This window comes from Heteronotia binoei, chromosome 13, assembly GCF_032191835.1.
Source record: "Heteronotia binoei isolate CCM8104 ecotype False Entrance Well chromosome 13, APGP_CSIRO_Hbin_v1, whole genome shotgun sequence".
NCBI classification, from domain to species: Eukaryota; Metazoa; Chordata; class Lepidosauria; order Squamata; family Gekkonidae; genus Heteronotia; species Heteronotia binoei.
Window position 1 is genome coordinate 59,845,461 of NC_083235.1, and position 26,082 is coordinate 59,871,542.

A 26,082-nucleotide genomic window follows, 5' to 3' on the forward strand; every position below is an offset into this window, starting at 1 on the left:
TTACAGTGAGCAGAGCTACATAAAGCTGGTGGGTAGTGGTTTGGAATGCAAAGTGGTACAAAGGTTACAAACCAATGGCAGAATAGTGAAATTTACAAATTGAGAGAACATTTGGTTTGGATAGTATTTGCATGGGAAAGCAATAAAACAGTAATATGTCAGAATGTGAGAATGTCTGTTAATTACTATATTGCTAGCAAGCCTGGGCTAAAATGAGGACATTTATTTTTCAGAGGTTTTTCCCATCCAACTAATTTACCTTTTAACATGCGACATACATATAAGCATCATTCTAGTTTGCCATTAGAAAAAAAATATATTAAAATATAGTGGAAGATGTGTTTAGCATATGTAATGAGATTAACAGCCAATATCCCTTATTTGAGTATGTCAATACAAAAAAACATTATTTTGATACACTATTCTAAAAGAGAAATACATTGGAATACTGTGGCTATATAGCTATACTTGGTGAAAGCAGGTTTAGCATATGTAATGAGATAAAAATACCCAATATCCCTGTTCAGTCCTGGGGAGGTGTATGTTCCAAGTTTCATAACAATTTGTAATTCAGCAATTTCCCTCTCCATTCTGTTCTTGAAGTTCCTTTTCATTGCTGTTTTAATGCAAAGGAACTTCAAGAACAGAATGAAGAGGGAAATTGCTGAATTACAAATTACTTTTAAAAAATTCAGGCTAAAAACAGACTATAAAGTGATGCTTAAAAGATCAGCTCCTCTGGTGAAACCCTGGGTAAAGAGAAATATTTTGGCCTGGTGCCTAAAATAAAGCAATACCAGTGCCAGGCAAACCTCAAGGTGAAGGACATTCCATAGTTGAGGTGCCACTACTGAAAAAGCACTGTCTCTATTAGCCACCTGTATCATGTCAGGGTTTGTAAGATGTTGGCTGACAGGCTGTATAGTATGGGAGGGGGCTGGCATTCGAGTACCCTGCCCCCTCCCCACTGTTTAGGGCTTTAAAGGTAAGTATGAACACATTTAATTGTGCTGGGAAACAAATGAGCAGTCAGGGCAGACCTTCCAGCACTGGTTGATAAAATCATTGTATCCCACTCCTGAAAGAAGCCTGGCTGTTCTCTGTTGGATTAAGCTGAAATTTATGGATTTGTAAGGGCTTAGCAAGGTTTGCTGAGAGGATTCCTTAGCTGACAGGTTGCTTTTGGGTTTCATTGGTTCACAAGCTAACTCATTTGAAACAAGACTAATGATGCAAATGTTTCAAACGGCTTTTTTTGAGCAAGAACGCACAGGAATGCAGTTCCGACTGGCTTGGTGTCAGGGGGTGTGGGCTAATATGCAAATGAGTTTCTGCTGGGCCTTTTCTACACAAAAAGCCCTGTGTTAAACAATGGTGATGTCATGGGGTGTAGCAAATTAATTCCTGTTGGGCTTTTTCTACCAAGAAAGCCCTGGTTTCAAATATTGTTTTGCTTTTTGTTCGCAGAGATAATTTCCTGTTTAGCTTTTGGTGAACATTCTTTCTTGCTTTTGAGCAATTATTTTCAATGCTTTTTTTGTTTCACAGTTTGAATGGGAAGTTGTGCAGTCCCTTGGCCAGCATTCTTATTGCTTACGGCCCAGACTGCCACTACTTCTTTGTGTTGTGAGTCAGCAAGGTACAGTTCATCTTGGTTTTCAAGAAGACGTCATCACCTTGAATGATTCCCTTTACATGTAACCTATATGTAAAGTGGTCAAAGGATGCTGCCGTGGTCCATTTAGGTCTAAAACATTGAGTTTATGCTCAAGAACACAATGCAGAAATGTACTCCCATGAACAAAAGTTCAGGCAAAGCTACTGTCTCTGGTGAATCGATAATAAGTTTTGTCTGTTTGCAAAGCTGACTTGCAGGTAACCAACTTAGGAATCTTGCTGGAGATGTGGGTTCAGTTTTATAAATAGCTTTATTTGCCTGTACAGTGATGGGCCAGAAGTCCTTAAACTCCCCAAATGCAACTACAGTCTAACAAAGCAGTGTTGGAACAACATAGGCATAATGATTGATCAACAGTGGCATCTTTCTCTGTATGTTTTGACTGATCAATCTCCAGTTATGATGCTCCAGTTGACATGAAGATGGTGTGGAATCTGCAAGATACCACTGAAGTTTAATTGCTGTCTGTAGGCACTCCCAAGGTGGCCTTTAAACTAAGTTTCTGTGCTAAAAATTGGACATTGGGAATTACCCTCAAGACATGGTCAGCAACCTGACAGTGGCTGAATGAATGCATCTGTTGTTCCTCTGTCTTAGATTTTGGGAGACGGGGATTAAAATAGAGGAAGCTGTGCAGGAAGCTGGTAGAGCAACGAGTGAACATTAGAAAGGAAAATCCAGAGTGCTAGCAGGAAGTTGGGGTGCTAGGTAATCAAGAACTTCTTTCGTCTGTAATGCTGCTGCTTGGCTGTAACCCTAGTCACTGTGTTCTTTTACAGGCTACTTGTGCCTGTACATGGAGAAAGATGAGTTGCTTGGAACCACGCTTATCCTGGCTTGGGTCCCAAATTCTCGCATCCAGAGACAAGACGAGGAGGCCCTTCGCTACATCACACCAGAGAGCTCACCAGTCCATAAGGCTCCCCGCAAGCGTAACCGCCATACTCAGGGTTTTGGCCCCCCTATGCAGTCTTCTTCTGAACAGAAGCAAGCTGTGACCCTGAAAGAAGAGGAGGACATCTTGACCGTGTCACAGCTGGTTAAGGATATCAGGTCTCCTTCAGAAGAAGGGGAGAAGCTGCCCCAGGGTTGCTTGGCAACAGACAGCATCAACAGCCCTGCACAGCCTGCCCACAGTGACTCAGGAATCTTATCGACAATCAGTTCTCAGGACAAGCAGAACCGGTTGGAGGCATTGGAGGAAGGGCTGGAGGGCCCTCTGGAGACTGGGGAGGATGAGGGCTCTTTGGAATTGTCTGCTGATGATGTTAGCAGGGACAGCACATTTGACTCAGACTCTGATGCCTTCTCTTCTCCATTCTGTCTCTCCCCTATAAGCGAAGCACTTGGGGAAAATGTCAGCTCTGTGTTCCTGGTTAATGAAAACAGGTGAGTTATGGTCTGGTGTTTCTTGGGGGACGGAAGGAGGCAGAGACCAAAACAGAAATCTTAGAGCAAATCCTTGTGCTACTCTGTCTGTGGGAGGGGGAGGGGATGTTTAATTAAATTCCTTCATATGCCCTTAAATCTGTCTTGTTGCAGCTTCAAGAGATAGAAGTTTGAATCGCATGAGCTACAAACCTGGTGAAATTCCTCTGATATTTCTGGGTTAACAGAAATCACTAGAAATTATTGTCCTTCTGGGATGCAAAACCTTCTTCTTGAGCCATACACAGTACTTTCCATGATGTACTTGGCTCACCTCAACTGGGCATCTGTTAAATATGAAGCTTATGGAGGCTGTAGGACATTGGAGTCCTGTAATGGATAATTACCAGCAGTGGTCCCTCTAAACTGTGGAGTTTTGTGAGCAAAAATTCCACTTTGTGAGCTACTGGCATTTGGCTACTGCATAAATTAGTTTGCTCTGGGACCATCCTTCCTGAGCTAAGACAAAAATGTGTGAGCTGGAGGCTAAAAAACTGAGCTAGCTCAGATGGTCACTGATTACCAGTTGCCTGGCTGTCCAAATTCCATCATAGAAAGCTGTTTCATTCCATTTTTAGATATTGTAGCCAAGATAACTTTCACTGCCTAAAATAGTATGCTAAGTAATCACTGCGCCGCTATCTGTGTGACAGCGCAATCCTGTGCAGAGTTCTTCCATTCTAAGCTTATTAAAATAAGTATGTTTAGACTGGAGTAACTCTGCACTCTCATTTACGCTACCATATTCATAAACAGCTAACCTATTTTCACTCTGCTTTCCTTTAGAGCCACTGTATGATGGCTTGGCAGTCTTGTACTTTGAAATCTGTCTCTCATGCATTCTGCCTTCCTGGAATGGACTGAGATATTCATGTGGGGTGAATGCTTGTACTTGTCAGAGTAGTGTGGCTGAAGACACTTATCCAATAAATTTTATCTAGTGGCACATGTTTTTGTGACTTGTGCTTTGTTCATGTTCATGCTGATGGGAAGAGTGCCCTCATGTGGTCGTGGAATTATACTGCAAGATAGTACATAAATATTGAAGTTCTCTTGTTTTCTAGTTTTTGGTATGAGATCTTGGGTGCTCTGTGCTGGTTTCTCAGTAGCTGACAGTATCCACTAAAGGAGTTGCATTTAGTGGAATAATTGGGTTTGCATCAGTAGTGTTTGTTCTGCTAGAAAGCATGTTGCAATTGAAACATGTTCTTGGAAGCCTGTCCAGTTGAAATCAGTGCAACTTACTGTTCTATAAATAAGGTTTAGAAATGTGATGTCTGAAGGAATATACTGTTTAGATAGGACTGTTTGTATTGAAACCTTCTGACCTGCCTTTTCTCATCATCTGAAGTGGCAAGCAATAATTTATTAAAAGCTAAATTCACTTTAAAAAGAGAACAATTAAAACAGGAATGGCTATTTTGTATGTTAACCCTGCACTTTTGACAGTACTAGAATGTAAATGAGTGTGTGCAATTATCTAATCTGCTTCCTGAGTAGAAGAGAAAACTGTACTTTTGTTACAAGTCTGGTTACTCTGAAAGCAAATTCCTAGTGTATTGTGCATATGTGCACTCCTGGAGATCTCTAGGAATCTCTTTCCTGGAGACTCTCTAGCAGTCTGCTTCCCCAAAACTGTTCCCTACTTAAAAGAGGGAGAAAGGAGGGGAGCTTTGCCATCCCATTGTCTCTAACTAGATCTGTTAGCATTTCTAGGAAGGTGAGCTGATATGAGCATGAAAAGCCATTGATGGACTTCCTTCTTCCCAGCCTGTTTTCTGCCCAGAGCAGGGGGGTGGGGGGTGGGGAGATGGTTAAAATGCAAAGTGGAGGCTTTGCTCATCTCAAACCTCTGGAGGGCATGGGGAGCATTTCTTCACAGTGCCTGGTGGCAGCCATCTCCAGAATAATAAAAAGGAAGGCTTATGGCAGGGATGTCAAACATATGGCCTGTGGGATGGAACCAGCTCCTGTAGGGCTCCTATCCATCCCATGAGCAACTGGCACCCCTCCTACTTCCTGTATTGCAGCTTGTTTTTGCCCAACTGTCTCCAGCTTCCTGTTTCCATGAGAGAGAGAAAGAAAGCCAAGCCTCCTTTTCCTGGATTGACTGTAGGCTCCTTCCCCTCCTCCTCCTTTGGGGAGGGGGAGAGAGAGAGCACACACCTTTAAGACCAGCAATGTTTTATTCCAGGATAAATTTTTGTGTGCAAGCACATGCCTTCAAAGAGAGGGAGGAAGGGAGGGGGAGTGAAAGAGCCAGAGAGAGAGGGAGAGCAGAGGTGTGCTTTCACACACAGTAAATAATGCCTTTCAGTCCCTTTTCAATGCACCTTGCAATTGGTGTTTTTTTTTTAAATAGCACAATCCACTTACAAATGGTTGCTGAAGTGGATTGAAACTGCATTATGGTATGTGTGGGAAAGCACCCACAGAGAGAGAGTCCCATGACACTTGAAGAGATCCCCCTTTCCAGTTGTAACAGTTCGGGGTGGTGGGGGGGAGAGAAATCTAACAGCACAATTTGCAACATTTATTAGTGGACGGAAGCAAGAGTCCAGTGTGGTATATTTATTTATACATGTTTGTATGCAGTGGAACCGTCTGCTGCTCCTCTGGTATCTGTGTGATTTGGCTTGGTCCTATCAGATGGAGCTCTTGTTTCAGTTTCCAGTTTTGTATGTTTTGCTGAAGATGTTAGTTGTTGGACTTGCCTCCTTGCAAATAAATGGCTGATGTTCTAAACCATCTTGCCTCTGCTGAATGGACCTGAGAATGGGTGCCTGAGTGAGTACTCTGTCCTGGGAACCCACTGCCAAAGGGGCACATCACATGCGGTAGCACCTTAATGACTAACAAAATCAGTGGCAGGGCATGAGCTTTCAGATACAGCTAGATACAGGGATGTTGAACTCATTTGTTATGAGGGCCAGATCTGACATAAATGAGACCTTGTTGGGCTGAGCCATGTCGGACCTGACCGTATGTGTTCCTATTTAAGATTAGGTAGCAGAGTTACAAACTTTACAAAGGACACAGACAAACACAATTAAATATTTTTTTAAATAAAAAAACCAAAAATTAAACATGCTTAAAACATCAGCACTCATTGGTCTTCAAGGTGCTTTCGTTGTATCTCTCCCATGGGATCCAGAGAACTGGGCAAAGGAAGCTCTGGCTCTTTCCTTCCTTCCCCAGGAGACCAGGAGGGAGAGGAGCCTCAGCCAATAGAAGGAAGAGAGGCTTGGCTTAGTAGCTCTGCTTTGCAATTGAGAGAGCCTGGCAAAGCAAGCTATCCCTCCCCCCCTTCCTTCCCAAGGGAGGAACCTCAGCCAGTGGAGAAAATAGAGGTTTTGCTCTGTAGCTCCTGTGCGATTGAGCAAGCCCTGCAAAGCAAGCTGTTATGCAGAATGAAGCAGATGACAGCCAGTTGCTTGGGGGCCTTATAGGAGCCCTCTGGGGGCCTCAATCAGCCTCCGGGCAGCATGTTTGACATCCTTGAGCTTGGAATGTGAGTCCATCTGTCCTTTTATTTTGGAGAGTGAAGTGTTTTCAGAAGCTAAATTACAATAGCAGGCATTGGTAATGAAATCTATATGCGCCCCCTTGCCCAGATTGCTGGAGGTTTTGGGCTGGGCTGTCACCATTACGCGGATGACACCCAGCTTTGTTGATGGATGGCCATTCAGACATCACTCTGGAGCATTTGACGGGGCCTTAGAAGCCGTGGCTGGATGGTTGCGACAAAACCGGCTGAAACTCAGTCCAACCAAGTTGGAGGTCCTGTATCTGAACCGTGTGGGACTAGAGTTGGGCCTCCCGACTCCCAACCCTGGACGGTGCATCTCTTGCACCGGTTCAGAAGGTGAGGAGTCTGGGAGTGATACTGGATGCCTCACTTACCATGGAGGCCCAGGTCACAACAGTTGCTCGATCTGCCTTTCACCACCTTCAGCAGGCCAGGCAGCTGGTGCCCTACCTATCCCCCCAGGATTTAGCTACTGTGATCCAAGCAACGGCCACTTCCATGTTGGATTACTGTAACTTGCCTTACGCAGACTTACCCTTGCGGCTGATCTGGCAACTCCAGTTAGTGCAGAATGCGGTAGCATGGCTGTTAACTGCATTGCCTTTACGGGCAAGCATTCAGCCAGTGTTGCGCCAACTGCACTGGCTACCTATTAGAGTATCAGATCCGCTTCAGGGTTTTGGTACTGACATTTAAAGCCTTACATGGTCTGAGCCCAACATACGCCTTTCCCCATATATGCCCCAGAGGTCATTGCGATCGGCTACGCAACACCTCCTGACCACCCCTGGCCCTAAGGACATCCGACTTGCCTCAACCAGAGCCAGGGCCTTTTCAGCCCTTGCCCCTGCTTGGTGGAATCAGCTCACTGTGGAAATCCGGGCCCTACTTGAATTACTTTCATTTTGTAGGACCTGCAAGACAAAGTTGTTCCGCCAGGCCTATGGTTGAGGCAGCGGGTGTCCTATTATTATTGTTATTTTTATATGTTGTGATCCGCCTTGAGCCCGTTTTGTTCATATTCCTCAGAAGGTGAAGGAGCTTGGAGTGCAGGATGTTTTCATTAGTGCTTTCTGTTGAAGGCCGTGGCTTAGGAAGGGAAAGAATACTGCAAATAAATGGCTGGCTATGTTGGTGGTGTTATCAGGAAAGGTTTGACCACGACTTACATTTTTGAGATGAAGCTCTTCTATTGGGAGATGGTTTGCACCTCATGAAGGTAGGAAAAAATGCATTTGGTAAGAATATTGCAAACCTAATAAAAAGGGCTTTAAACTAAATCATATAGAGGAGCAAGACAAAAATTCAAAGCTTAGTATGATGCTAGTAACTTGGAGACAAGAATGCTAACGTTTTGCAGGGAGTGGCACATATGCTAGGTAATATTAACTCAAAGGTAAGTGAAGAAACAAAGATCTCAGGGAGCATAAAACATGTATTCCGATGTCTCTACACTAATGTGCAGAGTATGGGGAACAAGCAGGAGGAACTGGAAGTTTTAATACATGAAGGGGACTATGACCTAATAGACATTACTGAAACTTGGTGGGATGACGCTCACTATTGGAATATTAGGAATGAGCGATACAACTTATTTAAAAGGGACAGACAAATAAGAAAGGGCGGAGGAGTCACCTATATGAAGGAGGTATATACTGTGTGAAGGAGGTATATGTATTGTGAGGAAATACATGAATATGAGCATGGAAGTTCAGGGTAAAAATGAAAGGAGTAAGAAATAACAGTGATATTATGGTGAGGGTCTGCTATAGACCACCCAACCAGGCAGTCAACTTGGATGAGATACTCCTAGAACAGAGATTACAAAGTTCTCAGAGAGATGGGATACAGTAGTCATAGGAGATTTCAGTTACCTGGACATCTGTTGGAAGTTCAACTCAGCTAAAAACAAAAGGTCAAACAAATTCCTGACAACTTCATTTTCCAGCAAGTGGAAAGAGAAACAAGGGGATCTACTATCTTGGACTCGATTCCCAGCAACAAAAAAGAACTGGTTGACAAAGTGAAAGAAGTGGGGACCAATGTTCCCTCTAAGCTGCAGAGTCTTATGAGCAAAAATTCTATTTTGTGAGTTACTGGTATTAAAGTGGTGAGCTCCTGCATAAATTATTGTGCTCTGGGGTCATTCTTCCTGAGCTAAGACAAAAATGTGTGAGCTGGAGGCTAAAAATCTGTGAGCTAGCTCACACTAACTCAGCTTAGAGGGAACAGTGGTGGGGACCCTTGGTAGTAGTGACTGTTATTTTGGAATTTACAGTCTTGGGTAAGAGAAAAGCTGTATATAGTCAGACATACAGGTTGGACTTCAGGAAAGCAAATTTTGACAAACTTAGTTATGCTGGGTCAGAAGTTATCCCATGGTCAGAAACAGTGTTCGCTCTGAGCTGAGTTAGTTGAGCTAGCTCACAGTTTTTTAGTCTTTTGTTAAAATGGCCCCAAAGCAAACTAATTTACGCAGGAGCTCACAACTTTAATGATGCCAGTAGCTCACAAAGTAGAATTTTGCTATCGGACCCCCGAGCAACTGGCTATCTGCTTCCGTCTCCCTATCTCTTACTTCCTTCTGCATAACAGCTTGCTTTGCAAGGCTTGCTCAATCACTCAGCTACAGAGCAAAACCTCTATTTTCTCCATTGGCTGAGGTTCCTTCTTTGTCGAGGAATGGGGGGAGGCAGAGCTTGTTTTTCCAGCCTCGTTTGCACAGCAGAGCTACTAAGCCAAGCCCCTCTCCCTTCTATTGGCTGAGGCTCCTCCCTCCCTTTTCTCTTGGGGAAGGAAGGAAAGAGCCACAGCTTTGTTTGCCCAGTTCCCTGGATCCCATGGGAGAAATACAAAGAAAGCACCTTTAAGACCAACAAGTGCTAAAGTTTTAAGCATTTTTCAAGGTTTTTTTTAAATTAATTGTGTTTGTGTCCTTTAACGTTTTTATCTCTGCTACTTAATCTTAAATAGATACACACATGGCCCGTCCCAACCCAACATGGCCCGTCCCAACAAGGTCTCATTTATGTCAGATCCGGCCCTCATAGCAAATGAGTTCGACATCCCTGAACAGGTTCTTATGAATATGTAGAAGTGGCAAAAATATATAATATTGAATATGTAGTAATGATGAAACTAATGATGTAGTCCAAATAGATTATTTATGAAGTTGGAAACTTAAACTTAAAATGTTGAATACAGTCGCATTCCAACAGAAGTAAGAATATTGTGTTTATAGGTAATACCTTAAAATTATAGTGAAGGGGATGTAAGGGAAATAGTTTCTTATTTATGTATTTTGTACTACAATAATGTCCACGACAAATGCAATTATGTTGTATAATCCCCCTTTTCTTTCCCTTTTCGATATCCCCACTGTCTTCCTAAATTTTTTTAAAAAGAAATTTTCAGGAAAACATTTCCAGAAATTATCAGATGCCCAGCATAAAGAACATACTTATTCAACATGTTTATGTTGACCGACTCTTAACATTTGTTTACTAAGTGTTGTCCCCTGTTAATTTTATGTCCCAATTGTAACCAATACTTGCGTAGAAATATTTGATGAAGAAAAATCATGTGTGGTTTTATATTTAAACAAATTTAGAGCTTTATGTGGGAATTTATTTTTATTGGAATAACGCAAATAAGAAAATACGCTTCAGTTTACATTTGTTTAAGCAACAACAAAGGCATTGGAAATTGTTAACCCACTGTTTATAGCACGCCCAAAGATCTGTGCATGATGTGTGATGGCCGTTGTCATCCGTTCTTCCCTGGAAACAGTTTTCAGCTCTTTAACAAAGATCAGTGAGGCAGCTCAGTTTCACAGTAACCATCAGTAGCATCCCTTGTACTACTTGGTAGTTCCCAGGGCTTTTTTTTGTAGAAAAAGCCCAGCAGGAACTCATTTGCATATTAGGCCACACACCCTGGTGCTTTTAAAAAAAAAGCCCTGGTAGTTCCATACTAAGTTATTGCAATACTCTGCCATGTGAGAGAAGATGCATAAATAAGAAGCTTAGTTTTGGTTTTGATTTGACCTGCCCAGCCAGTCAGTGAATTCATAATTGGGGTTTTTATTTGGATTAGTACATTTGTTTGTGATCATTGTTCATTTGTTGTGATCATTCCACCACACCATCCCATTTTCAAACCAATAAAACATGCATGGATTCTTAATACAATTCCTGAGCAGGATGGCTTGAAAAACAACAACTTTGAACTGCCAAGCTTCCCTGGTATTGTACTGGCTATGGCATCCATTTGTTGGTTAATTTTGTAATACGGTGGAAATTAAATATTTTGTAATACAATGGTCTACGTAGTAGACTGACCGTCATCATTAGATCACTGTCCAGAGGCTGTGGTCTGTATTGTTCCACTCCCATCAGTGATATGTGAAGAAGATGAAAGAGGTTAAAGTGAACCTTGGATTAGAGCTTCCATAAAACTGCATATAGCTTGCATGCCATTTATTATAGAATTGAAGAATGAATTGAATTGTATAATAATAGACTGGAAAAGTTCCATGCCTATGGATTGGACTATTTCATATTGGGTGTTAAAAGCTTGCCAGAACCAGGATGGGTTGATTTTGTGTTATATTTGCAGGACACAGAACAGCTAGATCAATCTAAGGAGATATGCACCTCCCAATGGATGAAAGTAATAACCACCAGTATCAGTAGAAACTAGGGGTGTGGAAAAAAATAGGATGTTTCAGGTTCGGGTGTATTGGACCCAAAAAATAAAGGTATTTTCCAATACCTTGGATTTTTCAGGGATCCTGAATGTTTTTGTTTCCATTATAAACTATGGGAACCAGTGGCCCCTATAGAGTATAATGAAGAGTTGGTCTTGGGGGGGGGGGGGGTAAGGCTTTTTTCAAGGTAGAGGCACCAGATTTGTAGCATAGTTGCTGGTGCATCTCCTCAAAAGACCCTCTCCCAAATTTCAAAAAGATTAGACCAGGGGGCCCAGTTCTGTGAACTGCTGAAGAAGGTGCCCCCATTCGCCATTGTTTCCAACAGATGGGGGAAAGGCATGTAAGGAGATTGCAGTGCCTTTTCCAAACTGAGGGCCCTTTGAATACCCTTCAACTATATCCAGGATTCCCAGATAATCCTGAATATTTTTTGGGGGGGTATCTGGGAATGGCTATATTGGATAGCCAAAAATAGACTCTTATCTGTATGTGGATTTTTTTTTCTTTTTTTGGCTCAAATACACATTCCTAGTAAAAACCTAATCTTCAGCATTTCATTCCATATTCCTTCTCTAGTTGATTAAGGTGCCTTCAGTGAGCATCACCTCAAGAATAGTCATAAAAGGGAGAGGCTGTTCTGCAGGTATATGGGTCCAAAGCTATTAAAGGCTTTCCAAATGCTAACTGGTACTTTGTTGTGTTTTTATATTTGCATGTTAAAAGCTTAACTTGGGTTAGAGTGTGTGTTTTCTTTCAGCAGTGGCAGATGACTGTGGAGAAAAAGTATATGCAGCTGGGAGGAAGAGATTCCCTAAACAGCCAGACCAAAGAACTGGGATCATAATAGGAAATGGCAGAGGCCTCACATTGTGTGGGTGTCTAACAGTATAATCCTTAGCAAACTTATGCCCTTTTAAGCCCAGTGACTTCACTGGACTTAAAAGGGCATAGTAGAAAGATTATTTTGCAAAGACTTTGTTTCATATGGATTCTTCCCTATTCTCCAAGAAAAAGAGGCAATGGCAGTTTTCCTGTCAAAGCTAAAGAATATACATGACAAATGAAGTCTGGTGTAAGTGTGCACTGATGAGCATTGGGGCAAAAACTGCTGAGTTTAAAGATATGCTGAAGGAAAATGAACTGGTGTTGATTGACCAGGAAAGAGATTTCAGGGATTGTGGTAGATAACCTGATGAAATGCTAAATCAGTATAAAGAAGCAGTGGTGGAAAAAAAATCAAGGGATCTGTTAGGAAAGGAATTGAAAACAAACCAGCTGGTATCAGAATAGCCTTGTATAGATCTGTGATGTGGCCCTGTTTGCATTGTTATGTACAATTAACGGTTTGTCATATTTCAAAAACAATATTGTTGTAATAGAAATGGGTGAGCACAATGATCAGGGGGTTGGCACTAATGAGTTTGTTGCTTTTTCTTTTAGAGGAAAGGTGACTTAAATGGAGATGTGGAAGAGCTTTATAAGATGACTTCTTTCTCTCTCCCATAATATGAAAACCTGGGGGCACTTGATGGACAATAAATTCAGGACAGACAAAAGAAAGTGTCGATGTACTCAGTGAGTAATTGCACGATTCACTGCTACAGGATCTAGAGGTGGCCACTCCTGTGGTTGCTTTAAAGGGCAATTAGAAAAATTATTGGGGGCCAGGCCTATAAAAGGCTGTTAGTTGTGATGACAAAATGGGACCACCATTTTCTGAGGAATAACCATTAGATTATCTTTGCTGAAAGGCAGTAGCATGGGGAGCCTTTTGTCTTGATGCCTGCTTGTAGACCTTCTGGGGAATCTGTATTAGTAGACTAATATATGGACTGTTGGTCTGATCCAGTATTGCTGCTCCTACATTAACCAGCATATGAAACTGAGTTGGTCAAGCTGCTTTCTCTGCAGTTATCTTTTATGCACCAGCTCTTCTCCCTCAGCTGGTTTTTTCCCCCCAGAGATTCTGTGGGAGGTTGGAAAATCCCACTTGTTTCCACAGAGCCCAAGCTTTTTCAATGAACAGTGTTGTCAGTAATCTTTGTAAAGAGGCCAAATGTATTCCACCATTCAAACGGATGTGCTTCATGGAACAAGGTTTGAGTCCAGAGGCACTTTTAAGACCAACAAAGTGTTATGCTGCTTCAGACCATCATGGCTAACCACCTGAATCTATGCTTTTATGGCAGTACTAATTTCGTTCTTTGAGCCCCGTGGCGCAGCGTGGTAAAGTTGCAGTACTGCAGTAGGAGCCCTCTGCTCACAACCTGAGTTCAATCCCAGCGGAAGCTGGTTCAGGTAGCCGTCTCCAGGTCGAGTCAGCCTTCCATCCTTCCGAGGTCGGTAAAATGAGTACCCAGCTTGCTGAGGGAAAAGTGTAGATGACTGGGGAAGGCAATGGCAAACCACCCCGTAAAAAGTCTGCCATGAAAATATTGTGAAAGCAACGCCACCCCAGAGTCGAAAACGACTGGTGCTTACACATGGGGCTACCTTTACCTTTTTAATTTAATTCTGTGAAGGCTAAGATCACAAAAGGGAATTATATTGCATGTTCCCATGATATCTGGTTGTTTCAATTTGTGAAGATTAATGGAGTGATTTTTTTAACTCTGAGAAGAGGAAGCATTAAGAGGTTTTCTCCATCTGTCCAGTAGATGGCATGCTGTTCTCAGCACAGCTATGAAGACTGGGAATCTAAAGGGCAGGGGAACTGGAGACCAACCATAGCTCTTTCCCCCCTCCCCCTCCCCCGCTCTTCACTGTTCTCCAGAAGAAAACACATCCAGTGATGATCTTTGGGAAATAGCACAGAATCACACTATCTGCTAGCTCGAGTGTGGGTTTTTTTGCCAGCCTTTCATTTTATTATGAGACCCTCTTGCTCTCTGTGTGCAAACCATTCTGCATCTGTTTCTGTAGCCAGTCTCAGTACCTGTGCCCTTCAGTTTCCTCCAGGAAGGCTGGATGGACAGACTGGATTAAACCAATTGCTGAATCAAGTGCCTGCTGCAGTGTTGTGATTGGCTGGCATGTTCTTCTCTAGGGACATGGCCTTTGACCTTCCACCCTCTGAGAGACAATGATTGAGAGAGCTGGAGTGTGTATATGCCTTCAGATAAAAGACAATGCAAAAGCCACTGATTTCCTTCTCTCTCATAGGTTGCAATGGAAATCTGGATAATAGATGGTCTAAATATGAAGTTTTTAATGAGTGATATATGTGCATTTTAATAGAGTGCCCTTCCAGGTGGCCTGGAAATTTGCATGCAATTGACTTGTGTATAGTATAAAATTCAGTAGTTTCCTCAGACTCCTGAGCCTGATCTTCAGTATTCACATATGGAAAAGTAAGTTTTTAGTTTTTGTGGTTGTAGTCAAAAGTTTTATTTGGAAATAGGCAAGCAAGCTTGGGGAGCACAGATGGGGTCTTATTGGGGCTTAGAATGTGGTCCATACAAATGACATATCACACAGTAAAATGGGAGTTAATGCAAGGTGCATTGTAGTAAATGTTTCTACTGGTGTAATATGGTTCAAGAAAGCTGCCTTAGGTTCCATTGCAAGATCTTGCAGGTAGGCGTAATGGATACAGGTGTGCCAAAGTGATTTAGATTTTTGGCAAGCAGTTGCAATAGTTTATTTGCCAGTTACAAATAAATGTTTGGAAGTTATAGGTGGCTAGCTCTGTGCAATAGTTTCCCAAAGCCATAAGCATTTTATTTAAAATGTGATTTCCTGCACTTGTCAGAATTGCTTTCATTGTGGCCAGACTCTTTAGGCCACTGCACCTTTATTATTAATTTTGATCCAGTTCAAAACTTGAACACCCTCCAACATGCTTTTGCATGAGGCTTTGAGTGGGTGGGAGAACCGGCTATATTCATTGTAAAAAGGTAAAGGTTGTCCCCTGTGCAAGCACCAATCATTTCCGACTCTGGGGTGATGTCACATCACAGCGTTTTCACGGCAGACTTTTTTAATGGGGTGGTTTGCCATTGCCTTCCCCAGTCATCTACACTTTCCCCCCAGCAAGCTGGATACTCATTTTATCGACCTTGGAAGGATGGAAGGCTGAGTCAGCCTTGAGCCGGCTACCTAAACTGTCCTGTTTTGTGCAAGCCAGATATGCCCTAGACCAGGGGTGTCAAACATAAGGCCAAGGGGCTAGAACGGACCCACTCAGTGCTCTCTCCCGGCCCACAAGAAACTAGTATGTATGGAAATGTAACATACTCCCCCTTTTATGGTATGTATCCCTTGGGGGGAAAACTTAGCTTTGCATGAGATTAAATACATTTATTGAGGCTTTTGTGGGTTCCCCAGTAAATCAGTTGCTTTCACTGCTAGGAATTAATGGCTTTTATTTATTTATTTAGAGTTTTAAAAGTAATATTGGGTGCTTTCACACATGCTAAATAATGCAGTTTCAGTCCACTTCAGCAACTGTTTACAAATGGATTTTGCCATTTCACACAGTAAAATCCAGTTGCAAAATGCATTGGAAGTGGAATGAAAGTGCATTATTTTTTGTGTGTGAAAGCACCCATCTTGATTGGGTTTGCCTGTGTCCTTTATAAAGTTTTTATCTCCAGTACCCGGCATTACATTTTACAGCAAACATGGCCTGGCCTGACAAAGTGACATTTATGTCAGATCCATCCCTCTTCTGCCCTAGACAGTGGATGAATACAATGCCCATTTACCCAGGTGGTAGCTACAGCATTAGTGTAACCAGGTGTTGTTTTGTAGAAAAATAGGTGGTGGAGCTCATCCAGGGATTGTTATGCAACTTCACATACTATTCAGTGGCCAAGGAGGTGGAACCCTCAGAAAGGTTCAGGAGCTGCACTCCTGTGAGCTCCCACTGAATCTGAGGCCTGAGTATAACTGCTTGCTAAACAGATGAACAGGTATTATTCTGAGTAGAATTCACCCAAACCTGCACATTATTAGAAGTCTTCTTCCAAGGAGGTAGTGTTAGAATTCTCTTTGCCCTCTTGCAAGTCTGTACAGACAACTGGCTTATCAAGTGCATTCATATGGAAAGGTATCATCTGAAGATGGTCATCTGTGTTCATCCAGCTTCTCTCTTGTGGGAGACAGAATGCATAGTTGAGCTTGCATGGGTTTTGCATGTTCATATGATTTAAGATTTTATGTGGTGGTGGTTTCTTCTGCCTCCTGTTCATTCAAGAATAAAAGAAATTGTCACATGAAACTATCTGTAAAGGATATCATGCTTTTTGAAAAAAGACTTAATTCTCATTCCCTTTCTATCTTCCCTCTAATGATTCTTAAAGTCTAGTGTGCCTTCTTGGAATTCTCGTATGCATCATGCTGGCCTCCACAAGTTAATATCTGCAACTTACAACTCCATTTTTATATGTAAAAGATGTGCTCTTGATAAACTTAGAAATTGCCGAAAGTGACTAATTGAATAAATTAAATTGGAGGTCATGTAAAAAGAGGAGGTAGCAGCAAGGAAATGAGCCTTTTGGCCCTCAGTTACAGTGTACTGAGCAATTATGCAAGGGTTTGCTAATGCAATGTGCAAATTCAATATTACACTTCAATCAATACCCTGCCCTTGCTGCATCTCCCTCTCTCTTGAAATGTGACATAATTTATGAATAATCTCCGTAGCTACACGGTAGTTGTGATCACTTTCTCATTAGCCATAATATATCCTGACTGACCACAGTCTGGCTGTTCTCACATCCCAAGCATGCTTCCAAGTGAATACAAAAAGCAGATTCATATTTGTTTTGACCTCTGCCATGCCGTTTAGTCCCTGCCGTGGTGGCTGCTGAGGAAGCACAGTACAACCACCTTGCCCTTTAGAGTGCCTTCTACATTGACTGGGGAACAGCTACTTACCATTGCTGCACAGGGGTGGAGTGTGTGCGCGCACACATGTCACATGTGTTTGTGTACGTATATGCATGTTATGAAAACTGCATCCATACATACCAGCGCTGGAGTGAAAGACCTGTACAGTAATGTGAACTTTTTACAAAAATAAGAGCTCTGTGGGAGAGGGGGTTTGTAATGGTTGTGGGGCCAGCAACTGGAATTACAATGGAAGGAGAACTCTTGGAGAGAGCCCTTGTTTATTTCACTGGGGTAGACCTCTGCTGCTTACTACAGATGTGAAAGAGGGTCTTGCACTCTAGCCCTTTTCCACTATTGTTGGTATCTTGTCAGTTTCACTGCTACCAGCTGCTGGAGCTGTACTGGGCTGGGAAGTAGCTGCTGGTACTGGAGAAGGTAGAGGGGAGAGATAAAGTGAAGGAGGTAACAGAGGTAAGGGGACAAGGAAGTAACAAAGAGCAGGCCCGTAGCTAGCCCGACTCTCTCTTGACGCCCCCCAACTCAGGGTCTCCAACCTGGCAGAGCAGGAAGGGGGGGCAAGAGGCAGCCATGGCGGGTCTTCATGCTCTTGTAGCCAGCTGACTGTGAAAGTAGGAGGAGCCAGCCTTCTGGCCTTGCCTCTCTCTCCCCCTCCTGCTTAGCCAAGCAGGATAGGAGGGCGAGAAGTGGCAGGTCTTTGTGCTTCTCACAAACAGCTGTGAAAGCAAGGAGGCCTGGTCCGAGGAGGCTGCCCAGGACCGAATTAAACCCTGTGGTGGCCCCTAGGCAGTCAGAATCTCAGGGGCCCCTTGCAAATTATCTCAGTCAGAGCGCCCACCCCACCTTTGATGAAGCTGCAGGGGAGAGGCAGAAAGAGGCAAACTTGGCAATGACACCAGCATCAGCCACAGCAGGCAAGTCGGGCAAAGAGCGGCTCAGTTGTGGGGCCAGCAACTGGAATTCCAAGGGGAGAGAAAACTGGGTTCCAAGGGGAGAGAAAACTGGGAGGAGAAGCCAGCCCGGGGCCCCTAAAGGCATGGGGGCCCATAGGCCCGTGCCTACTTTGCCTAATTGTTAATCCAGCCCTGAGGCTGCCTCTCAAGGGCATAGCCAGGAGTTCTTAGGTTTGGGGGGCTTTTAAAAAATTCAAGTGACTCCTGATTTTTGATTTTTTTTTTTAAGAAACCAACCTAAAAAATCCTGGCTATGCCCCTGACAAGGAATAGTAGTAATACTTTGTAATCCCATCTTCAAAAATTGTGTTAGCAAACTAGGTGAGGTGAAAAATGTCACTTCACATCTGAAAACCTTACCTTGCAATTTCAGTGGAAAGCTTCTAAATTGCTACGAACCAACAGTTAAAAACAAAAATAGGGGTGACCATTGGGAGGGGGAGAAGTAGGAGTTTGGATGAAGTGTTCTGTGTTCAAGATAAACGATTGAACAGTTTGTGTCGGGAGTGGGGTGGCTACGATATAGTTGGCCTGTAGTATCGAAATTAATTTGGCTTCCCTGTAACCAGTCGGATCTCTACTAATGATGTGATCACTTCGCAGCCTTGTGTTTCCCTTCTAATTTCATGCCTCTTGAGATAATCCTTGTGTCTTTTCTCTGACAGTATCCCAGAGTCCCATAACCTGTATTTGCTTCTCACATGTATATTCTCAGTTCGCTCAGCCTCATATTAATACAGTATTATTAGTAAACTGGCAAACACAGGGTAAAAACTGTTTTTGCTTTTCTAGTATATTGTAAATCATTTTGGTTGAATAAAAAAGTACTACTCTTCCTCCAGCTTTCTGAGAAATAAATACATGAATAAGTCCATCAATTTGTATTTAGGCCGTTCTTACTATAAACCTTGAGAATGTTTAAAAGCTAGTGTTTCTTCCAGTATCCACTGATAGCATGTGCTCCTTTGCTGTTAAAAGCTTAACCTCTATTTGTGGACTTCCATAATGCATTCATTCTCTTTGCATGATTATCTTATATGCTTGGCAAAGAATCTTGGACGGTCTTTTGCCTAGCAACCTTCCCCACCACACACTCCACCACTGGCATTCTTCTGCAGTCCCGGTGCTTGCTTAGCCAGCACCCAATTGTTTGTCCTACCCAAATGCAATTCTGTCTGTATTGTTTAGTTAAGAATCTCTCTCCATTTCCTAAAGATATTTGCAGCACATTCAGGGAGAGATGGTGTGACCTGTTTTCCTAATCCCAATCCTTGGAAATAACAGAATGTTAAATGATTTCAGTACATCTTTGGTCAGTTCTCCCCCCCTCCCCTCCCACTGAGGAATGCTGTGCCATACGCTAGCAGGTCTGAATGGCACTGCCAATCTCTTTGGCTGGTGCTGCTAAGCAAGCATTGGGCTCTCAGCAGAATGCAAGTTGACGATGGTGCTTTAGTCTGCCAGGCAAAAGACCCTCCAGGATTCTTTTCTCTTTGCCAAGAATCTAAGAACAAAGCTGATCTTCAGGGGTTTCTAGTGACTTAAGCTTTTGAAGGTTTGATTGTAATTAGCATAATGAGCTTTGACTTTTATTTTTGTGTGGATAGATGGAGGGGGTTGGGTTGGAGGGCAATAGGGAAAGCACAGCAAAATGACCCATTGATTCTTTTTTAAAAAATAAAATAAACACTTCTAAGAAAGCTCTCCTTTTCCAGGCTGGACCAGCTGGAAGGTAAACATTTGTCTTCATGCTGTGCTAAGAAATCACATTTTCCATCTCTAGGATTTGGAGGGGGGGAAGAGGGGAGTGTTACGTTTCAATTGATTTATTAACAAGCTGGAGCCTGGGTGTAAAAGACCCCCTCTTCTATGCAGAATGCAAAGACATATCATTTGGCTTTTGCAATACTTGCCTTGTTTTCAAAGGAAGGTCGGGTTCATGCCCATGCCTGCCTTTCAATGGTTAGCTCTGTTAAGCTAAGCAGGGGTGTGCGAGTGTGTTTATTCATAAGTGTCAGACGACTAGACCTGTCACCACTAAGCAACTGTAACAACAAAAAATGCTAGGAGAAAATCTTTTTCTTGGATTTACCCAAGCACGCCTCACCTGTTTGGCAAGCATATTTTTGATAATGAGAGAGGGAGACTGTACTTATGAATTTGCATCGTGCATTCTACTCTGAAAAACAGATTAAACCACATAGATTATTTCTCAAAAGTGCTGGCACCATTTTGTGGGGTTTTTTTTTTTGCTTTCCCATTTTAAATTTAAGACCTTGGGGGGAACTTGGCTGATTTTTAACAGAAGACCTCAAAACCCCATGAATACTGGTCTTGCTTCATACATGATATAGAATAATAGATGTAAAGCTGTGAATTTTTGCTCCATTTTGCTGAATGTGCCTGCTGAACCAGCCACTGAACAGAGCAAAATGCTTATTGGGAGGCAGAAATGTGTGCAAGAATTTCTTCCCACTGAAGCCCTTTGCTTCCCCCCCCCCCAAACACCGTTGTTTCAGAGTTCTTAAAATATGGGCAGTATCTGCAAAGAATAGTTCTTTGGGACTTCTAGGGATCTGAAATTTTCTTTCTATGAAAGATAATCCTAAGAGTTGGTTTATAGGAACAGAATTTGTGTGAGACAGCTAGATTTCATCTATGTATATGTGCATTGTGACTGGGACTATATAGAAATTGGGATGCCTACCCATTGCACTAGGCTTACGTGTTCCTTTAAAGCTTCCTGTTAGCATCCAAAATCAACCTTTTGCTCCCTTCCCTTCCTTGCTCTGTTACTCCATTGAGAAATTAATTGTGGTTCAATGGAAGCCTTTGGCATCTTTCTGACAACTACATCCTTATATTAAGCCAGACCACTGAAAGGAACTTCAGAGTGTATAATTCTGAAGTGCATTTTTTTTTAAAAAAAGTATCCCACTGAAGCACTATTTTGTACTTACAATGGAGCTCCAGACATTGTTGTGTGTTAAATCTTCAATCTTGGATCAGAATGCCAGATGAAGCCACCAGTTTGACTCTTGTTCTGTGCTCCGCTCAGGTTTCCTCCCATCCAGCGTTTGGTTTTCAGCCACGTGAATGAAGATCTTGACTCAAAGTCTTCCCATAAAGCACTTGGGTATCAGAAAATTTACAACACTGAAAAAAACCAATCAAAGCATTTTTATTTAAGAGCTTTCCCCTTTATTGATGAAGAGTAGGTGCTGGCACAGACAAACTATAAACAAACTCATATTTTTGTATAAATGAAAAAAATCTGTAAACTGATAAACACGGGAGGGGGGGAATACTGGTTGAATCTGTTTTTAGCACTGGATAAAAATTCTTGCAAGCTTTTTTTGCCGTCTATTGTGTGTAGCCAGGCAAATTTGTCCGTAGCAGTAGTATTTCTAATTTAGTCCCAAGTGACCTCTGCGGCCATGATTGGCAGGTTGCTGTCAAGGTAGGACTTGTGTCTGGATGGTAGGAAGGAGCAGAACAAATGCCAGTGGACAGCTCCCAGTCCCTCGGGGAAGTGGGCTAAAAAGGTGAACGAAACGCAATTACAGGAGGTTTTCCAGCACAGAAAGTTAATTAGCTACTTAAATAGCGTTTAGTGCCGTTCACTCACTAGGGGAGAAATGGACACACAGCAGAGATTACTGCGGGGGGGGGGGTGGTGGTGTTCCAAGAGGCAGCGCTACCTATTCAGCATGTTGGATTGTAATGTTTTGTAAGCAGACCTTTCAAAAATATAGCTAGGTGAGCCCTGACCTGGATAGCCCAGGCAAGCCTGATTTTGGAAGCTAAGCAGGGTCAATTCTGGCAGGTACATGAATGGGAGACCTTCTTGGAATACCAGCAGCTGGGAGGACAGGGGCAGGCTTTATTCACCCACCTCCCTGAATATCCTCCAGGCCCCCAGTAGGGGTCAGTCACCAGAGGTTGCCATGACTTCCAGGTGCACACACACTCACATGTATAAAAAATACAAAAATTAAAAAAATTAAAAGTAGCTAGATATACATTCTTAGTGTGTATGTGTGTATATTGGGGGGCGGGGGTTTCCCTTTGTTCTGTTCACAAGCCCAGAATGGAAGAGAGACCTATGGTCTTATTTTTATTTAAATAAGCCTGCACTTCTGCACTTGTTTCCCTTTCCGTAGCCATCCTCTCCTCTTCTGATCTAAATTTAGGTTGTAAATGGCTTAGAAAAAGGACCTGTGTCATGTTGCTGATGTAGTTCGGTAAAACAGCATGGATACTGGTGGTGCTATCTTTTTTTAGTGCCCCAAAGGACTTTGTCCAAAGAGCTTAGAGTGGCATATGTGATCTCTTCCCAACCAATCTTGTGATGGTAGTTTGGCTGAAAGACAGTGATCTCTGAATGAGCAGGGATTTGAACCTGGGTTTTCCTGAGTCCTAATTCAACATACCCAGGAGAAGAGAAGACCTTGGAATTTGATTAATGTTGCCATTGGAGCAGTTCAACCATAGTTTCATATGATTCGGTGTGTAGTATTCCTAATTATATTTTAAACGGAGCATGTTTGACTGTTTCCTCCCTCATTTCAGTCTCTGTATTCAAATCATACTATTATTTGGCCCTACATTGCTGGTTTTTTTAAATTTTATTTATTTATTTGCTTTATTATTATCTGCCTTTTTTATGGGGACTCAGGACAGATTACAGACTTATAAAGCAAGACAGTAAGGACCAGTAAAATACATACAATAATGCAGTAACATGAGATTGCACAGTTTGATTATTAATGAAATAAAATCAATATAAGACATCCAATAAACCAGGTAATATGAGAGAACAGTATAAGACAGCCATATATGGATTTAATGGGGAGAGGAGTAAGAAAGCATCTTCACTCTTAGGGGCCCTACATCAGGTGTACCACAGAATATTCTCACCAGTTACAATGAAGACCTCAAGCCCTGTGTCCCCATCTTCTGGAATGAGGGCTTTTGGGGGGGGGGGGCTTTGGTGGAATGTCTCTCTTTCAGAAGTTTGCCAGATACCTAGTATTTTATTCTCTAGGTGCTGGGTAGAAGCATTATTATTTGCCTGGGGTGTTTTTGTCCATGTGAAGGCTTAGGCCAGAAGCTATTTAAGGTCTCTTGCTTTTTATATTTTGTATTTTATTCTCTGTATTTGGCCTGCTTGAGTTTGGGGCTGTTGTTTGTTATTTGTAACTTCTGATTTAATCCCTGTTTTAGCTTCTTCCATTGATGGTTGCTGTTTTGTTACCTTCTTTGGGAGGGGGTTATCAAGTTGCATCTGACTTTTGGTAACCTCATAGGGTTTTTAAGGCAAAAGATGTTCAGAGGTAGTTTGCCGTTGCCTGTTAGTTGTTGCTTGTTGGCGTGTGTGATGGTTTTACCTTGTATTAGTGCTTTTATTATAAGCGGCTTCAATCGTCATGGACAGAGAGTCAGCTATCAGACAACCATAATAATACCTCCTTTTTTGTCTCCCTTGACTTCATCTCTAAGAAGCCGTAAACAGTGGAATGCATGGTGGTTCTCTTGGTGTCTTTTTTTACTACAGCTATTGCACTTCACGCACCTTGCGTGATGAAGAAGCAACTAGTCTAAGCAAGCTCCCGTGGGTACCATATGACACCACAAAGTGGAAATGAATAGATGTATTTTATGTATAGATAAATTTAAGTAAAATGAATAAATATGACTGTGTGTGAAAACATTTCCCTCCTTTTTTTTGTTTTAGGGCTTTTAAAAATTAGTCCAAATGGGAGTGACGCAGATTGAAGCATGTGTGTGGTGGCTGTACAGAGGTGATTGGTTAGGCAAGGAGTCAGGAACAGAGATGTTGCTTTTGGCCACAAATGTATGCTAATGCTCTGTGCCTTGGCAATTTTTTTCCCCTGTAAAAGTGCTCTTGTTTCGGTGGATTCATTATCATGATACCTGTGCAGTCACACATGGGTACTGTGCATGCGCAGACCTATCTCAAAGAGGTTTTGAAATTAAAAAAAATGCAGAAGGTGCTCTATTCCCCTCCCTTATGCTCTTTCCTGCCTTTTACAGCATGATAAATGGGGGCAGAACAGCCTTCTCTCTGCTGCCTCTGAGAGGTTCATTATTAGAAACTCTCATACTTTACCTCATCAAACTGCCGACATTTCTATCTCGGGTGTACCTCTGTAGAGCCTTGCATCCCAAAAGTGGCACAAAAAACTCTTGTTAAAAAAATGTGGATCCTGTAGGACAAGAATCCCCCATGCAGGTGACCATGAGACATGCCTCCTGTGCTTCAGTAAAGAGCATCATGTCTCTAGCTGCTGTATTTGTCACCAATTTTACACCCAAGACAAGGCACAATAGGGCTTCTCGGTTGAAAGCAGTGCACTTAGAAAAGACTTTGTCCCGCACCACTCAGGTAAAAGATCCAAGCACAATGCTGACGTCTAGTGGCAACAGATAGATCTGATTATCTTCAGTTCCAAGACCCTTGTCAAAAAACACAAGAAAAGCCTTGGGCTCTACGCCTGCATCCCCAGAACAGATCCTTGGAGCCAGCACCTAAGAAGGCTTCACATAAGCGCAAGCACCTAGAAAAGCCTCCCAGGTTAAATGCCTTAGACTCCTATCTGCTCCTGCCCTAAGCTTCTTGCGTCAACTTTGGAGCTAGTAAAAGAGGCAGTCCCCATTCTGAAATGTCCTCACCATGAGGCCGCTCACTGTACTCATCCATTTCAGGAGGTGAAATGCAGGACTTGGAACCTTCTATCCCTTGTCATCAATTGCATATCACAATCCATAAATCAGATCCAATGGATTTTGGTCTTATAATGATTATCATACCAAGAGCTAGAGTATGACTACAGTGACTGGGGTTGTTCCCTTATTAATATGTTCCCCTTGGTTCCAGCCAAGCAGAAGCAGGCCATTACCCTCTAGATGATCCAGAAATTCACCCAGTCAGGGCCAGTGCCCTAGGCGAGGTGCTGGGGGCTGTCCTGTGGCTTGCCCCCCTTCACCCTTTTCCAACCCTGCTCCCTCCCACAGGGTCTCCCTGATGAGCTGCTCTCCTTTCTAGAGAGCTTCCTATTGCTCCCCCCCCCCCCCAAATTGACTGTAATGTTTTCTGCTGTCGCTCCAGCACGTAGACTCAAAATCAATGATGATTAAGTAGTCAAACTCCTGCCCTGCAGCACAAAGGAGATGGCATGACAGCCCTGTAGCTACGGGCTGCAGGGGGAGGAGGCCATGGGGATGAGAGCAGGAAGCTGGAGAGGCTGGAGGCCACCCCTCTCCCCCCCGCCAGTGTGATTTAGATGATTGGCTTGCCCTTTAAATGGTACGGGACAGGCAGCAGCTGCTCTTGGGTGCCCTTCCTGTGCAATTAAATCACACAGGAGTGGGAGGAAGAGGGGTAACCCTGGGATGAGATGTGAGAGCCCCCAAAACTATCAGGGGGCCAGGCCCCATGGGCCCCTGGTTAGCTACGGACCTGTGGCGTGACCCTTTTATCAGGAACAGCGGGACCATATGAACATTCACCTTTTCCGACAGACATGGCACCTACTCAGTTTGAGTCTACCATGCTTTTGCTCACCAGGTGATGATTTTGAACTTCTTTGAAGAATACCGAACTGCCTGAGAGGAAAACACACATATTAGCCTCCATCAAAATCACATTTCTCAGAGTGATGAAAGAACAAACTCTTCCACATAAAATGGTTGTTTCCAATATATGTAATACCTGAAACAAAAAAAAAATCCTCTTCCCTATTACGAACTACCTCCTGCCCAACAACCAGCCAACAGGTAGAAGAAGAAGCAGATCCTCCACGAGGCCTCATCGGGCCAACCATTTGGTCACTATAACTATGGCTCCTCCCTGCAGCTCACGAGGCCCTGGCCTTCCTACTCACCTTAACCTGGACTCCATGTCTTT

The 26,082-nt window shown here is 42.9% G+C and overlaps 1 protein-coding gene across 4 annotated transcripts in view; it reads left to right on the top strand.

The window, feature by feature from the left end:
- The window catches only part of TBC1D16 (TBC1 domain family member 16), an 80,420-nt gene that overhangs the window by 20,267 nt on the left and 34,071 nt on the right, over positions 1–26,082 (top strand). For 3 of the 4 annotated variants that reach the window (XM_060252384.1, XM_060252386.1, XM_060252385.1), the window contains exon 3: positions 2,458–3,067. The exons of the other annotated variant lie outside the window; for it this stretch is intronic. In XM_060252384.1, the coding sequence (XP_060108367.1) occupies positions 2,458–3,067 (610 nt within the window). The remainder of the gene's footprint in view (positions 1–2,457; positions 3,068–26,082) is intronic. 4 annotated transcript variants of the gene reach the window in all.